The sequence below is a fragment of the Sparus aurata genome, chromosome 20, assembly GCF_900880675.1.
Source record: "Sparus aurata chromosome 20, fSpaAur1.1, whole genome shotgun sequence".
Taxonomy (NCBI): domain Eukaryota; kingdom Metazoa; phylum Chordata; class Actinopteri; order Spariformes; family Sparidae; genus Sparus; species Sparus aurata.
Window position 1 is genome coordinate 2522656 of NC_044206.1, and position 16827 is coordinate 2539482.

The 16827-nt window shown below is 40.4% G+C and overlaps 1 protein-coding gene across 2 annotated transcripts in view; it reads right to left on the minus strand.

Moving 5' to 3' along the window:
- Positions 1-1651: 1651 nt before the first annotated feature.
- LOC115570872 (V-type proton ATPase 116 kDa subunit a-like) overlaps positions 1652-16827 on the minus strand; it is a 35370-nt gene continuing 20194 nt past the window's right edge. Inside the window, exons 18-22 of one of the 2 annotated variants that reach the window (XM_030399647.1) lie at positions 15932-16039; positions 13974-13991; positions 10947-11064; positions 10587-10758; positions 1652-3757 (exon numbers count right to left, since the gene is read on the minus strand). In XM_030399647.1, coding sequence (XP_030255507.1) covers positions 3664-3757; positions 10587-10758; positions 10947-11064; positions 13974-13991; positions 15932-16039 — 510 coding nt within the window. In that variant the 3' untranslated portion in view covers positions 1652-3663. Of the gene's footprint in view, positions 3758-10586; positions 10759-10946; positions 11065-13973; positions 13992-15931; positions 16133-16827 lie in introns of both variants that reach the window. The other variant, XM_030399646.1, reaches the window with a different exon arrangement.

Sequence of the window (16827 nt, forward strand, 5' to 3'; positions counted from 1 at the left end):
GTGTGGGCTGCACACTCATTAATATGCAGAGCTGTTCTGGTGACAGTTTATCATGTCATGGTTGGAATTCGAATTAGCATCATGCTAACAATGAGCAAAATTGAACAAAAGTAAAGCCCCTATACATTGTACACATATGTGAATATCCTGAATTAATTTCCAGTTTGTATGTTTCCCACTTTAAACAACAGCATGTACCACTGTAAGAGAGTTCAGTGTGATGTGATGAGAGCAGAGTTGAATAATGGACCAAATGTTTTTTGCCAGATTTCAGTATTCTACCCTCTTCTTGCTCTCACGAGTGTTTTCTCGTTGACTGTCATTGGTGCATACAAAACACAAAATAATTAATAAGTTGAATAAAAGATCTTGGAGCAAAAGGCATTGCTCTGCAGCTTTTGTAGGCTTCAAATGTGTCTGCATCTAAAAAGTAATTTGCTCCTTCACAGAGGACTTCAGCTGTGGTCAGCTTGGATTCACAGCAGTTACAGTGAGAAAAATGTCCAATTTTATCACAAGGTCCAAACTTGTGGTCTACTTCTGAATGAACCTTGATTCATTTCTCCACCATGTGTCAACATGCTTCTTCTTTCCTCACCTTTATAAATTCTGTGAGTGCAAGTGTGGCATCCTCTGTGACGTCAGGGGATCACCATTATCAGTAGGCTTCATCATCATGGAACCGAAGATGTCTGTATAAACAATCCTGGCATCCATCAAACATCCACCCTGCTGTGGTCTGACAAAACATACAGAAGTATCCACTGCTGTAGTACCAGACTACAGAGCTGCTTCTTCCCCCAGGCCTCGAGACTCCTGAACTCATCCTCAACACTTGACCACAAATAACACCTTTTCTTGTGTAGCATTAAATAATGTTTTGTAAAGTGGGAAACTGGACACCTGCAAAATGGCTCTTGGTGGACCCCCCCACTGGTTTTGAAATGGGCATTAACACCATATCAGATGACCGGTGGTGAAAATGGACTTTTACTTGCCAATTTCTCTGTGCAAAATAATGATATGTTGGATAGAAAGCTGTGGTGTGGACTGGACTAACGGCTGTGTTTCATTGTGAAATGGTCAAACTGGTTTTGAGAGCATCGAAGTTTGAACATTATGCATCAAGATTATGAGAAAAGATGTGCACTGCGGAAACGATGGAACTGTTAAGGACGTACAGGTGTGAACAGACATCTTCTTCTGACTGATTGCTTGTTTGGATTAGTGGAGTTTGGCTTAGAATGTACCCGGCGCTGAGGACAGAGAGATTTAAACCAGCCTTACGGGACTGCTCCTGCATGTCTTGCATCCAGGACAAACCCAACCCATGATATATATGAGCTGAGAGTTATAGCCAAAAATATAGTTACAGACATAACTTCTTGTCATTGATTTCCCTTTTACCAGTTTGATTTCCTTTAGAGAGTAAAAGCAGTTTGCTCAATTGCTAACAATACCATTAACTCAATAATAACAATATATTTTTGCCAATAAAGCTTTGTGTTACATGTTCGCCCACAAGAGCGCAATTAATCAGTTAAATACAAACTAATAGCCACACAGTGAACCTAATGCCTTCAGAGCCCCAGACAACCTGAGGATTTCTCTGCTTTGCCTGGAGAGAGTGCAACAGAAACAGAAGACAAGATGAATCCCCCGGTCTCTGTTTATTATTGATCACAAACACATAACAGTCCATATCACCACTCACTGACCAACATCACTTCTATGTGTCCTTTAGAAATGTTTTTGTTTTGTAACTTTTGAGCATAATGACCACAACCTGAAAGATCTCTTGTAAACACTGATGCAAGAACGACAACAAAAATCATAAAGATAATGAAAATCAAACACACACTCACAGACTAACTAGACTGTTACCGTTAATCTAAACTGCACCATGGTTTGAACAGAAGGAATATGTTCCAGTGCAGGGATATGGTTACACGCTAATGCTGCACGGCATTTTCAAATCAAACAAAAGATATGTCATGTGCATTTTGCAAACAAAGTTGTGTCACAATTCTTTCACCAGTGATATTTCCCACATTTCCCACATCAGGCACAATTCACTTTTAGATATTTTAAGTTTGAACGGTTGAGTTCAGTTTACAACAAGTCACACTGAATGAGTACAGGGGAGGGAGACGTCACAGCTCCTGTTGTTATCACCAACAGCTTCGTTTTCTTCTCAATATAACACTGTGTCATGGCCAGATGATAACAAGTAAATACGTCCATCTGATCCACACATTGACTCCATACAGTGGCAGAGTCCTTGGTAAAAAATATTATTATTTAATGGAAATAACAAATGTCATATCCAGGTGCACTGATCAGACTGGGAACAATCATGAATACATTGATCTGTAGTGATATTAATGCCAAATGCTGACTCATGGCCTTATAGCTCCACATGATAACATTTCATGGAAAACATACACTGCAACCGTAGACTGTTCCTAGGTAAAGCAGACATGAAGCCATGCTGCACTGACAGCACACTGAACTATCTTCCAGCTGAGGCCCTCAGTTGGTATTTGCTTATACCTGATACCTCAGTAGGATAAGTCACAGTTAAAGCAGGAAGTCATCTGAGTGTAAGACCTGCATATTAGTGATGCCACTTAACTCTTCCTCTGGCCTTAAATACTGTGTTGACCTAATGTATTCTTACAAATGTACCACAGAACAACTCTTTTGCCTGTGTCAATGTTATTCTTCTGCTCTGTCTGATCATCTGTCAATGCTTGTGGATGAAGAGCAGAGGAGCAGCTGGAGTAATCACTGGGATATCTGCTGTGTCTCTGATTACATGGGTGTAAGAGGAAAGCTGGTTTTACAGTCATCTTTACGAGCAGAATCACTCTTCAAAGGTTTTTCCACTGCCTCACTGTTCCAAGCTGTACATATAAATAAGTTAGGCCACCTTCACTGCACTCAGGCTGCCACCATCACCATACCGGCAGAGTGGGGCTCAATACATTGTGTTCAAGGAGTAATAATAACATCTGGCTTTTGTCCTTAAAATGAATGTGTACAGTTGGCAGTAATCACTGATGTTAATCAGCTCCACTTCAGATCAGCTGTGATGGAAAAACAGATCATCCAGGTGGAGACATTCATTTTTAGCCCTTGTCGGGCGCAACGGTATGATGTATGCTGAAGGACGCTGGCTTTTTCATATCTTTCCCTCTGTGTGTCCTTCAGTCAGTGCTGAGTTTGAAAGAGACATTGAAGTAAAATATATCTAAAAAGTTACCACCGTTACATTGTCGGCACAGAACAGAAAAGATGATCAGCCATCTTTCAGAAAAATTTTAGTTTGGTAAAATTCATCTATATGGACACAGACTTGCCAAATGTATTCAGTACTGGACTAGTTAACAGTTGAAGTTGGTGAAGGAGATGTTGGTACAGCAGCTAAACATGCTGAGTATTGAGTATAGTGATGGCTCCAGCATTGGTACAGCTTGGCACATGTGCACTGGAAAAACCCTTTTCAAGGACCACATTATTGTTCATACACAATAACAACTTCACAAATGATCACTAGAGGGTGTGCGAGGGCTGCACGTGGTCTCATGCACACACACAAACACTGAGAGAGGAGGGAAGGCTCAGAACTGTGCTGGTTGTCCTGTCGGGGCTGAGACCGGATTACTCGTCAAATCGTCCATCCAAGATGCTCTCGAATGAGAAGGGGACAAACTTGAAGCCCTGCCCACAGTAGAACTTGTTTTGGAACTCCACCCTGCGAAAGAAGAAGCAGGGAGAGACTGGTGGTGAGAAGTGGAATAAACAAGAAGGGTTAAATGTATCAAATGTACATCGCCCGCAGCGGAAATGCTCAAGTTTCAAATGTGTTTTATTTTTAATAATACTCATCAGAGGGAAGTGACAAAAAGCTTTTTAAAGCTGAAACACTGACTTTTGATTAGCCGGGAGTTATGCCCAGTCAGGCACTATCAAGATGGTGATGGCCGGTACCACTGTACCTGTGGGTGACATCACAGCGGCTCTGTCTGCTAAGCTTACAGTCATTGGTTTGCAGTCATATTACAGATGAAGCCAAATGTTAAATCACTGCCTTAAATATCCATATATATGGATATCCTCTATATATGTCTGTTAATGGCTAGAACTACACTTCATAACCCTAACATTATCTCTGGGCAACAACCATAGCAGATGTTACACCATACAACATGGACAGCACATTAAAGGATTATTCAATTTTATGAAAACTTGTTTTTTAATCGAATTGATGAGATTTAGGACATAATTATAATACATCAAAGGTGAAGCAGGGAGTTGGTCTGTAAACTTTTACCGTGTCATGCCAGGTGTGTGTATGTGAGAAGCTAGGCAGAGTTTCAATGTGTATGACTGCTGTATGTTTGAGGTGGTGGTCGGAGGGCCCGTAGGCGCTGAATGGCAGCCACGCTTCCGTCAGCCTGCCCCAGGGCAGCTGTGGCTACTATTGTAGTTTACCAACGCCAGTGCGACTGTGTGTGAATGAATGGAACCTGGAACCCTGTCAGGCGCTTTGGTTGTCTTGAAAAGCGCCAAACAAATCCAATCCATTATTAGGCAGAGTTTGAACACAACTACAAGTCAATCACACATCGTCTACAGCCGAGCACCAAACCATGAGTGCCTTTAAGGAGAGACTGAATATGTGTTATCCATATGTGATGGTGTCTAACAGGTCTCAACATAAGGTACAGCAGAAGTGAATGGCAATGTCATTCATTTTTCAGGTGGTCATGCATGAAAGTATTAGAAAATACATTAATAATGCACTGTTTCTTTATTCTGGGTTGGCAGCAGCTCAGTCCGCGGGGACCTGACTGGGAGGGGTGGTATGTTCAAGTCAGTACGGTGTTTTGACTAACTCACTGGTATGATATTTTTCAGGGCTAATACGACATTGATTATTGTAACTTGGGAGACTGATAACCAACATATGGAACCAATACACAGTACATTAAATCTACAGTACAGTAAAAGTCTTGTCAACATTAAGAATAACTAGTGATGGAATGTAATTGTAATCTAGAATTTACTCAAGAGCTGTGCTTAAGTAACATTTTTAGGTATTTTACTTTAGTATTACCTTTTGTAATAATTAATGCTTCAACTCAAATACATTTATTTGATAATTTTAGTTACCAGTTACTTTGCAGAGTCAGACTCCTCATTGTCGATAGGCTATTATTTGTGATGTGTAACCAAACAGAAAGCAGGACATTAATTGAGACCACAGAATGGTAATGAGAAAAAATGCTGCATCTGAGCTGAAGTATTGCACTTTTAAAATAATCAATTTTATCAGTAATTGGACAAAAAGAAAACACTGATACAGATAATCAGAATAATGCTGAATATTGGCCCTGGAATCAGCTGGTAGCTGGAGAGGGAAGCTTGTACATGTAAATGAGGCATGTACAGCCTCAAGACTGAAATGCAGAGTTACACCTGTGGTGATTCTAATGTTATTCTATTCAGACTGAAAACAACCAATGATGGTACAGTTCACTGGCTGACATCACAGTCAGTCAAAGTAAAATCCCCCCACACAACAGTGGATCTGCACTGAGCCCACTGAAGGTTGTGAATGGTTACAAGCAAAGATTATAGAAATCATGATGTCAACAGCAGCACATGACAGTGAGTGGCTGACTGAGGACTGTTATAAACATTATAAGCCTTGTTTGTCAGTGGCGGGGGCCCGGGGTCTAATTCGACCTCAAACAATTGTGTCTACTTAAGAAACTCACAGTGGTACAGGATGTGCTGCAGAGTACTGGTTCATTGCAGCCAACAGTGAGTACTGCTTCCATGTATTGTCTGGGCTCTGAGGCTCTGAGCCTGCTGGTGATGTAGCGATGTGAGAATGTGATAGACTCATACTACACTGTGCAAATGTGCTCTCTGCTGAGCTGACCGCTTATTAATGACATAACGTTTATACCTGGACATCTGATTTTTAAAAACCCTTGAATGTGTTATAAATATAGTACTTATTTCTAGATTACTGACATGTCTAACTTCCTTATTATCACATAGAAGGGAAATCAATGGGAGTTTACAAATGTAGTTGTTATTCAATTCTATTAATACCGTTAATTTTACCAGTAATGATTTTATGTTATAAACCCTTTATAAATGTTACTCATTAGAAACTGGTGGCAAACTATGTTTACTTCCTGCACATTGTTTAATAAACCTCACATGAAGTTTGTAGCTGCAGTGCAGAGTGGGGCATCATGGGACATGCAGGAAACACACTCTGCTCACACCGCTGGCTGTGACAAGCTCCATGTTCACAGGGAACAGACCAGATGCTTACAGTAGCAGTGAGTAAGTAACAAGAAGAGAAGTCCCTGAACTCTTGACTCTGTCGCCTGCACAGAACATCATGTCGCAGTCATTAACACGCACAGATTGGAGCAGCATGTAGAAATGAATGCAGAGAGTCAGTGCATGTACAGTATCGTGGTCTGCACAAGCTCAGACTGCTGTGTGACCAAATATGGCTGCTGAGAGCTGGACTAGTCTGTCACTGACACCTCCTCTTGTATTCTACCAATGAAACAAGACCCTGACGTGATGCTAGCTCATTCAGGAAAAACTATGTTTATGGCCCGCTGAAAATGAACTGTGTCGCTAGATATGTCCATTATGAGATGACAGTTACTTCAGATTACACCACAAACAGAAACACATGCAAATCATTTTTAAGAATATCGTTTCTGTTAATTTATGACAAATGTCATCTCTGGATTTTTAATTGTCAGGGTTAATATCTTAGAATGTAAAGGGAGTTTTAATACAGTGGTTCCCAAACAGGGAGCAGGGCACCCTTATTAAAGATAACAGTACGTTCAAGCTCCCCACCAACACACACAGATACTTATCATTAAGTGAACCTCTGAGGTGTTGGTGGTTGTATTTATTTTTATCTTTTATTCAGACAGAGCGACCTACTGCTGTGGTGAAGCAGATATCAATAGTGAATGAATTAAACATGTTGAAGTTAACCTTTGTTAACAGCAGCAAATGCTCGTCTGTCAATACCTCCCACCAACTTTTGTCTGGAGCAAAAGTGTAGTGGAGACTAAAGTACACCAGCAGAAAGAAGGAAGTGTTCCTCACCTACAGTATGCAGTTCTTTATACGAATACTCTGCACCAACAACTCAGTATGCTTCTTTAAATCCTGTCTTAAAACTCATCATTCTTAATGTCTGGCTAGTTCCTGATCATTGCTGTTTGCTATTTGAATTTTTTTCTGTCTTGTTCATATCTTTGGTTTCTGTTGTGTTAACTGCATGTTTTTATTGTAAAGCACTTTGCAACTCTGTGATTCATAAACACTTTCTTCTTCTTCTTCTTCTTCTTCTTACTTTGTAGGAGGTGATTTGAGAGTCTGTAGCAAAAGTTGCTTTAGTAAAGTGACTCTGGACAACAGATGAATAGACTCTTTTCTGAAGAAATCAACCGGCTTCTCTTGTTGATATTTAGCCTTCAAGTAGCATCTTGACTCCATACTTTCAAGAGCCAATGTTTTCAGACACACATGCGAGCGTATCAACATTTTAAAAGAGTAGATATCATGTTTTTAATAAAACTACCCTACAGGAGCCAGTTACAGAGGTTACAGATTGTAAGCGAAATGTCAGAGCCGTCCTACCAGTGAGCTGCACTTCAGTTTCTGATTCATCAGCTGTAAAATGACAGCATAGCTCTTTAAGTAATGTCTACATTATTAAACGTTTCTTTCTTTGAGCTTTCCGCTGTAGAGAACCACATTTTTAGCATACTAAGTCAACTTATCCACATTTAGGATAAAGTAATTCTCAAATACTGACAACCTCTGATGTCTTCATTTAAGAGGAAAACACTAAGGGTGGATTTTCAGTTCCTGCTGGTTCCTGGCCTGAGCGAGTGAGGGGAGTGCCCAGGAATGTCTCCCAGCCCTGGCAAATATTTGGCCTGCCAGAGTTGTGAGAGGGCAACACTTAAAAAGAGGAAAGAAATGAGAGATCCTCTCATCTGCCTCTGCACACTGCTGTGGAGGTGGAGTAAATGATCATACCTAACACACACTACACTCTGCCGTGTGTGTGTGTGTGTGTGTGTGTGTGTGTGTGTGTGCAGATAACTCATCAGCATGTGTGTGTGAAGAGTGGACAGAAGCGCTCTGGCTCCAGGCTGCCTGCTGGTTACTCTGAATACGACTATTTCTATTCACTCACCTCTGTGAAAAATACTCTTCTACTCTTTTTAACCTTAGCAGAGACCTGTTGAGCTGACACGCTGTTGCTTTATTAACAAAGTGCCTCACATTCATACAGTTACACACTGCAGCCCAAGAGCTGCCCAGTAGAACCACAGACTCATTCTGGAGCCTTGTGCATTCGCTTATGTAAGAAAAGACTTTGACTTGGTGATGGCTGAAGCTCCATCCTGATAGGACGGCAAACACTAAAGATATCTGTCATTTGTGAAAGGTGTTGTGACAGTTCTTGTTGTTGCCTCTACTTGTTCGATCAGTCATAAATAAAGGCTCTGCAGCTGCTTATATGTTGATAAAGGTGTATTGTTTGAGCTGTCTTACTTCTATTCTTTTCTGCTTTCATAACGTAACTTCATACAACATTATCTCCAACCTCAAAATATACCCAGCCATGGGTGACAGAGACATTTTATTTTTAAATGATTAGTTTCCTTCCCCCAAAACCATGTAGAAAATGCAGCTGCATGCATGCATGCATGTGCATATTGTGGCCATCAAACAGTGTATATCTGGAGTTTGTGCCACAAAGTTATTAGATTTCATTCATCAAAGAAATATCTGCTTTTAGCTTTTTAATATCTTCAAATGTGTGTTTGTACCGTGTAGGAGTCTGGAAGAACAACACGGCCTGGATAAAAGACAGCTGTGCTAATATTTCAAAGGTAATCAGATCACTTTCCACTAGTTTAAAGGGACGACATGGAGACAGGGAACAGACAGCTTCTGTTTAAACCCACTGACAGAAATCGGCCCCGGGACAGCAGTGATGGAATAAAACCAAACCTCTGTCCAACAAAGATATACTCTCCCTCTCTTCGTTTATCCTTCTCATAATGTGACGTATGACTCTATGTTAATAGCAGGAAACATTCATAACCATTAAGGAAAATAAACGTATTGCTTTCACTTAAAAGATTTAGAAGGACTGGTCTGTCAGACAGACACGCAGCAGGGTGCACCTGATGAACTCTACTCAACCACAGTAGACCCTCTAAGGAATGGACCCACCAGGCAACAGACAGGAGGTCAAAATAATAAAAAGTCTTTAATTCAACCCTATTTTATCACAAACTCACAAACACTGCTTCAACCTGTGATGTGTGCTGTGCTCACCAGACACTTTTTGAAAACCTACACTACAGCCACACATGCTGCTCACATTCAGTTGTTTCCCCTGCTTCCAGTCTCCATGCTAGGCTGGTCTAACCAGGTCCCAGCTCCAGCTCTGTACTGATCACACAGGCTTGAGACTGATATCAGTTTACGCTCAACACTTTCGGAATGAACGTGTTTCATTATATCATTTCATTATATACTGCTGTTTGATTTGCACCACAGTCATGACAAGATTTAAAATCTTTGGTAAATGACAGGTTAAAAACTAAACAGTTACAGAAACTTTGAAGAGGATATCAAAGAGCCAGTTCACCTTGAATACAATAAACATATTTCAACATGCCATCAGAGATAAGCGGAATCAATAAATAAACATTATATATTTGTGCAGTTTGGATGAATCGACTCCCCTTCTCCCTCACAGCATGTAACTACTTTTACTTTTCTTTAACTTGAGACTTAGAACTATTTGACAGAGGCACTCAGTGTGTATATGAATCAGTTCCTACCTGCTTATAAATCACTGGATGCACATAAATATGTACTCTGTGAGGAATACTCCTCATCCATCACCTTCACAGCTCCTCCTCCACATAGTTCTCTGTAGTGCTCCATCTGTGTTCTCATCTCCAAACACTAACACAGCAGAGTACCGTCTATTAAAATGTATCCATGAATATGATTCATGAGACAGCTGCTACAGTATATTTTCTATAATTACTCCTAATAGCTGTGAACACATGTTTTAATGGATAGCTGTATCTGTCCATGACTTGTAGATACTGTAACGTCCTGTATTCCAAAGTGTTTGGCTTCCCTGTGTGACGGTACAGTTAAGACTGCTGCACACTGGATCAGCAGGGTGGAGGTGGTGCTAGGAGGCGATGGAGCTGGAGGGTGTGAGGTTATCTGGAGTCCTGTAGGTTCACAGTTTGATAAAACTACCTTGGGTCAGGAATGTTTCATGTTGCTAGCATTCCTCATGTGCCTGTTACAGTTAAGAACTGCAGCTTAGGCAGAAATACCTGGTTCATAGGGTGAAGAATGACAGCTCGCTGGCTCTATGTTCTCTATCAATATGGGATTCATTGTGTAGGCATGTGAGTGTATTTACTGCTAGTGAAATGTGTGTATGTGTGTGTGTGTGTGTGTTTGTGTCTAACCAGTGCAGACGCAGGGCATGCAGGAAGGCTGACAGCCCCTCCATGATGAGCAGGATGGCGACAGTGAGGGTGGCAAAGGCTGCAAAGATGATGGACAGGCCAAAGAACCCACCCCCACTCCGGGAGGACAGACCCAGGTGCATCACCATGGACCAGAGCACCTCCGACAGCTCTGCACACACACAGTGGAGACAGCAGCATGGTTCACACCAATGTGTCAAGCATCTTTGAATTATGGAATTATGTATATAATCACACAGTGTGCAGAAAAGGTCTTCATCTACAACCTTTTAAATATTTCTATAATCAAACTGTGCATGCTTCAGTGTGTGTTTTTGTATGTATGCATGCTTTACTCACGTGCATGAGCCAGGCTGAGGGCCCAGAGGCGCAGGTAGGAAGCTGTGTTGGAGATACATCCCAGACAGTACTCTATGGTGTGGATGGCCTGGTGGACAGCCACGTCACCAAAGTCAAACTGTTGGGAAAAGAGATGTAGCACACACAACATTGTTATAGTAATATAATATTATAGTAATATTTGAACTATTGTTGTTACTCTATTATAGTTTTTATATATATTAGTACTGAGCTCATAGTTTCATTGGGAGAAAGAAGGAATTGCTTCAATGTCTTGTTCAGAAACAGTATTTTCTGAGGACAAAGCTAACACAGCACTTTTTTTTAAACTTTGACTTAAAGATCCGCTCCACAAAAAACACATCTGTGTCTGTGTCTGACATGGATTTTGCAGAGAAAAATACTATTATAATATAGACATTTAAACGGCACGTATACCTTCTCCCTCATTAAAAATTCCTGAATATTAGAATATGCAAATATCTTTTATTTCGCAAGAGAACAGTCTAACTGGTGGACACAAGATGTCGCCTGCTTTTCTGTAAAGTCCATTCTCAGTGTATATTCATACTGGATATTGAATATTGGACCAGGACTGTCTTCCAAACTATTTGTGATGTCAGAAATCATGCTGGTAGGCCCGCCTCTGAAAGTCTGATTTTCAGATGAGCTCAGAGAAAATGTACACTTTGAGCAGTGAATGTGAAATCAGCCTTTTCGTGTCAAACTCTGCACATACATCATCTCACACAGCAAAGCATTAATATTAAACTGCTGTAACAAGAAGAGAAACACAGTTTTTCATGGAGGGAACGTTAACCAGGAAGGAATAACTTCCATGCACACAACAAAACAGAACATAAAAACAGGTTACTCAATTAAAGTGAAGCAGGCAACCACAAAATGCATATAGTACTAACACTGTTGTAACCTGGATACCGTACTCAACATGTACAGTGCATGCAGTGTCATCTGCAGAGCCCTGCTCAAGAGCACCTTAGTGGTGGCAGTGAGTGGAACAGGCTACTTTTTCACTCATCCTGCCAGTCCCCAGGTTGAACTGGAAGCCTTCAGGTCATCACTGCAGCCGCTCTGTGTTTCCACCTGAAACCTCTTTTGAAATGGCTTTTGTCTCTGATGCTTTTGGTAACAAGAACTGTATATCTGTATTGTTTATTCTCACAGGAATGCACTTCCATAACGTTTCAGAATATCCAAAGAGGCAAGTCAGCTTTCTTCACACTGCACATTTCACACAAAGACAATTAAAAGTGCTTTACACAGGCATAGACAAAAACTAGAACAGCATTCAAAACAAAAAGCAATAAAAAATATAATGAAATCAACTGAGAAAGATTAAAATCACATTTTGTCTTTATATCTCTGGAATATAGCTGAGCAATAACTTCCATCCTATCCTCCTTGTTACTCAATACAATAATTTCTGTCTTGTCTCAACTGAGAAAGATTAAAATCACAAGACCCAGTGTGGGTCTTGTCTATTTAAAGCAACATTAACTTCTTCACCTTAAAATAACAGCTTCACAATCATTCTGATATTTTGTTTCAACATAGAGTTGAAGTAAACACATGTGACGTAATGAGTTTTGTGACAGATTATTTAACACCTGGGATTTGTATTTATCACAGAAGGGTAGAAACAAAACTGGCACAAAATGCTAGTTTCTACATACTGCTGCTTTAATTGAAGATGATTTAATTTCATCCTGCTTTTGGAACCTAAGGGGGCACAGGGTAAAAGAGGCAGGCAGTGTGTGTTGTTGGTGTCCTTGTAAGCTATGTTACTGTCATGTGTGATTTATCCTACAGGGAGCATGTATAGACAGAATAACAGTGGTAAAAGAAACATATTGTTTGTGAGAAGCTGAAGCGACGAGGCGGTGCTAATCAAACCTGATTCATATTTATGACTGCGTTATCTATTTCTGCCACAAATGTTTCTAGAAACACAGTTTTTGAATACATTTTGTACTGTTTAACGTTGATTTGGTGTGGGTTTTACTTAGCCTATACTATTGTGTATGTGTGTGTGTGTGTTTGCAGGTCTTTGCTGTTTAAATATAAAAAATACACCAAAACAATAGAATTTCCAGAATGTAACTGCTTACACATTCATCATGATAACATATCAACACTTCACTTTCTACTAAACACTGAGAAATAATCATCACCAAGCTCAAAATGTGGCAAATAATAACAACTGTACTGTCAGTACAGCATGTGGAAATGACTGAGGATGGAAATTCTGGTATCATCTTAATGAGCGGCCCTTTGACCTTTGACTCCTGCCTGAGCCTTCAGCTCTGATTGGGCAGAAAACAAAGAGCCGTGACGTTTGGCTCCTTTGAGCATGTTCCTTCTTTTCCCTAGCAGGATCACAGCACAGGGAATTGTTTGTGTATTGTAAGGCCAACAGAGTTCCTCCATTCTCTCCTTCCTGCAGCATGACTAGCCTTTCCTGTATGTAAGCGGCCAGGGAGGGGGAAACATGGGAGTCTATTGCTCTGCCTTGCTCTTGTTGGGTTTGGCTTTGCACTGATCTGGTTTCCTCTTTCCATGCTTCTCTTTTGTCCTTGGGCCCATGAAGTAGAGTTCATGGACGCAGTACTCATTGTTCCCATTCAAAGAGCTTTTGACACAAGTGGCTAATGAAAACAACACTGGTTATCATGCCGTTATGGCAAAATATAGTGAGGTGAGTGCCTCTGATTAGAAATGTTGTGACCAAATACTTCAGCTGAGCAAAGACATGTGATTTCCCAATGTACATTTATAATGTGCAAGACTTATGATGTCTGATGGAGACGGCCCAAGAAGCTCAGTGAGTATCTGACTACATGAGCTGCAGGGGTTTTCAGTGTTTGTCACAGACACAGGTGCTGGGGGTGTACAATACAGGAGTACACGGGGTTCAGACAGATCAACTAGATCAAAAGAGAGAACCATCACGTATAAGGCAAGAGAACATCCAGACATGCCAAAATATGACCAGGCTCAGGTTCTTACCGGCTCTTCCTCTGCGTGCTTGAAAGTAAGCAAAGGTCAAAGGTTAGTGGTAGAATTCATCTACTAGCATTGGTTTGCAGTTTATGTCAGCAGACTGTAGAGTTGTGGTGCCTGACCAAAACCACACAAGTCCCGACAATGACGTGTTTCAGGCTGGGTCTCAGCCATTCTGTTGGTTTTGCTTTGGGCTCAGGTTGAGATTTCTTTTGTTTCTTTTCAGATGTAACTTCATACATTTCTGTCTTTATCTTTCTGTGCCAATGAACAACATTAGGCTAGCAAGCTCACTGACAATAGTAGATGAATTGGATTTTAAATGATAGGTTGACATTTTTTATAATTCTGTGGTATTTAACAGTGTTTCCATAGTTTCCTGATATTCCTGATAGGCATGTCAATTTAGGTAATTTTCCATTGGATGGTCCCGCACTAATTAACCAGTATCTGACCTACCTAATAAGCTAACGAACTGGCTCTTTGAATCTCCTGCCCTCCATCGCACTATCTACAGTATATGTAAATTAAGATACATATCAACACATATACCCAGTCAGACTCTTGTTGTGAACTGATTAAAGTTTAACTGTTGAAATACCTGATTTTTGCAGACAGTTGTTACTCCCAACATAATGCAATTTTAAATTTCATTATTCAGCTTACAAAAAGTTATTCCGATGTGGAATATCATACGCTTGGATAATGATGACAAAATGTAGTCCTATGACATTACAGTTACGCAATATGTTGTCACAACATAAACTGAGAGATTTATTATGCCTGGGAGACACCAGAGCTCTGAGTCACAGAGAGAAAAAAACTGAGTGGTTCACATATTCCACTTGCTGGTTCTCATGAAAACCACCTCACTGTTTATGTTTCTGAAATGGAAAATCCATCTCTTATCAGCTGCAGACCATCCCTGCCCTGCCTTTCTCTGTGTACGCTGTTGTGCCAACATTACTGCCCCACCTCCCTCACCCACCCACCCCATCTCTCATTTCTACTCAGGAGAAATGACGCCAGCTGATATGAAGGTATAACATGGTGTTAAGGAATAGGCTGACACAAAACATTGTTGAAACTGCTAGAACGACTCTGAACGGAACTTAACTACCCTTCTCGCAGATCAGATATGAATAAGCAGACTACATATTTGTTAGGGACGCCTGCCCCATTAGATTATATGGGAATCTTTTGTAATGACACTCTCAAACTAAACACTTTAAAACACATAGGCTTAATCAGCATTGTGTGAACTCATTTGGTAAGGGCTTGAATGTAACATTCATTTCAATGTATGACATTATTTAAATACCCGTATGTAATATTCTCAAATGTGATGGCTGCTTTTCACTGTTTTATATCATTACTGTCATCAGACAAAACAATAATGTCAAGGAGTTTGTAATGACTTCACTGTTCAGACTCAGAGACAATAAATCATGAACAACAATAATCACCATTTCACTACTAACACTTCTTCTGGTATATTTACTACCCAACATTTCATCTTTTAAGAGTCCTTGACAGGACATGTACGCACCACACAGTTCTCTCAAAAATGAGAAAATTACAATGACTGGTTAGTGTCAATATGTAATCCTGTCTCAAACCCCTATCTTAAAGCCATACTTTGTCCCATGTAAAGAACACTGCTTAAAAGGCACAGGGAGGAGAGGTTATGTCAGGTGCTGTGTGTATTTAATACGTTTTAGCATTAAGATTAAAGAGCCGATATAAAGTTACTCTCAACGTCAAGCAACCCGGTTCTTTTCTTCAGTGTGGGGTCTATTATCTGATCTCTATTAAACTACTTTGGTCGTTTTCACAACATAAATTAAAAACCTTGTTATCTCAGCGAATACTTGGAGTTCATCTACAGCAGTGAAAGCACCATGATCCTACAAAAACCTTATCAAATTTCTGGAAGAGGATGGACTTTCACCCTCGGTGCTCACCTCATCTCCTTCCTCTGAGTGCTGGGAGAGCTGGTCGTGGTCCATGATGCCAGCCTCGTCCTCCGTGGGACCGTTGCCCACTCGCACCCCTCCAAACTTTTGCGTGCCCTGTTGGGTGAGTCCGGTGCATGATGAGGACACGACTGTTTGCTCTAAAGACTGCTCTAGATTCTCTGCAGGGGTTTCTTCCCTCTTCTGGGACTAGATACAAAAGCCACAAGAGCTGTGTCTAGCTTAAAGCAAGCCTTGGGTTGAACGCTTTCTCCTTAATTTACTTCCATTTTTAATTAAAACAGGGCACCCAGTACAGAAAGTGAAGGCTTTCATTACTAAATGAAATACATCCACCACTGAAACATCACACTTTACTCTTAATACAGCCCAGATTCCAAGAAAAGTTGGGACGTTGTGTTCATCATAAATCAGAATGTGATCATTTGCTTGTCCAGTTCGACATATACTTACAATACTGGACAATATGTTGAATATTTTACATCATCAACTTCATTGATTTATGTAAATATATACTTGGGGTATGAAGTGGACATCTTTGAAAGACTTGTTTACATCGAGGATGGGGTGAGACTCACCACTGTCCAACACATGATTGTATAGAGGAGATGACTACGGGGGCTCAGGAACACTTTGTCCAATCCTTGTCAGTAAACAGAGTTTGTTTGCAAATGATTTCATTCAGTTTTACTGAAACTTTATACAGCGTCCCAACCTTTTTGGAATAGAGGTTCTAAATCAAAGGAAGCAAAAACTGTAAGAAGTCTCAAACAATACAGTTTTTTACTGAAGCCTCCTCTCATTTAACAATATCTGTTACAAACTAAACCAGCATCACAGTATTAGATTGAAGTTACCAGCCATCTATTGGAGGTAAAAATAAT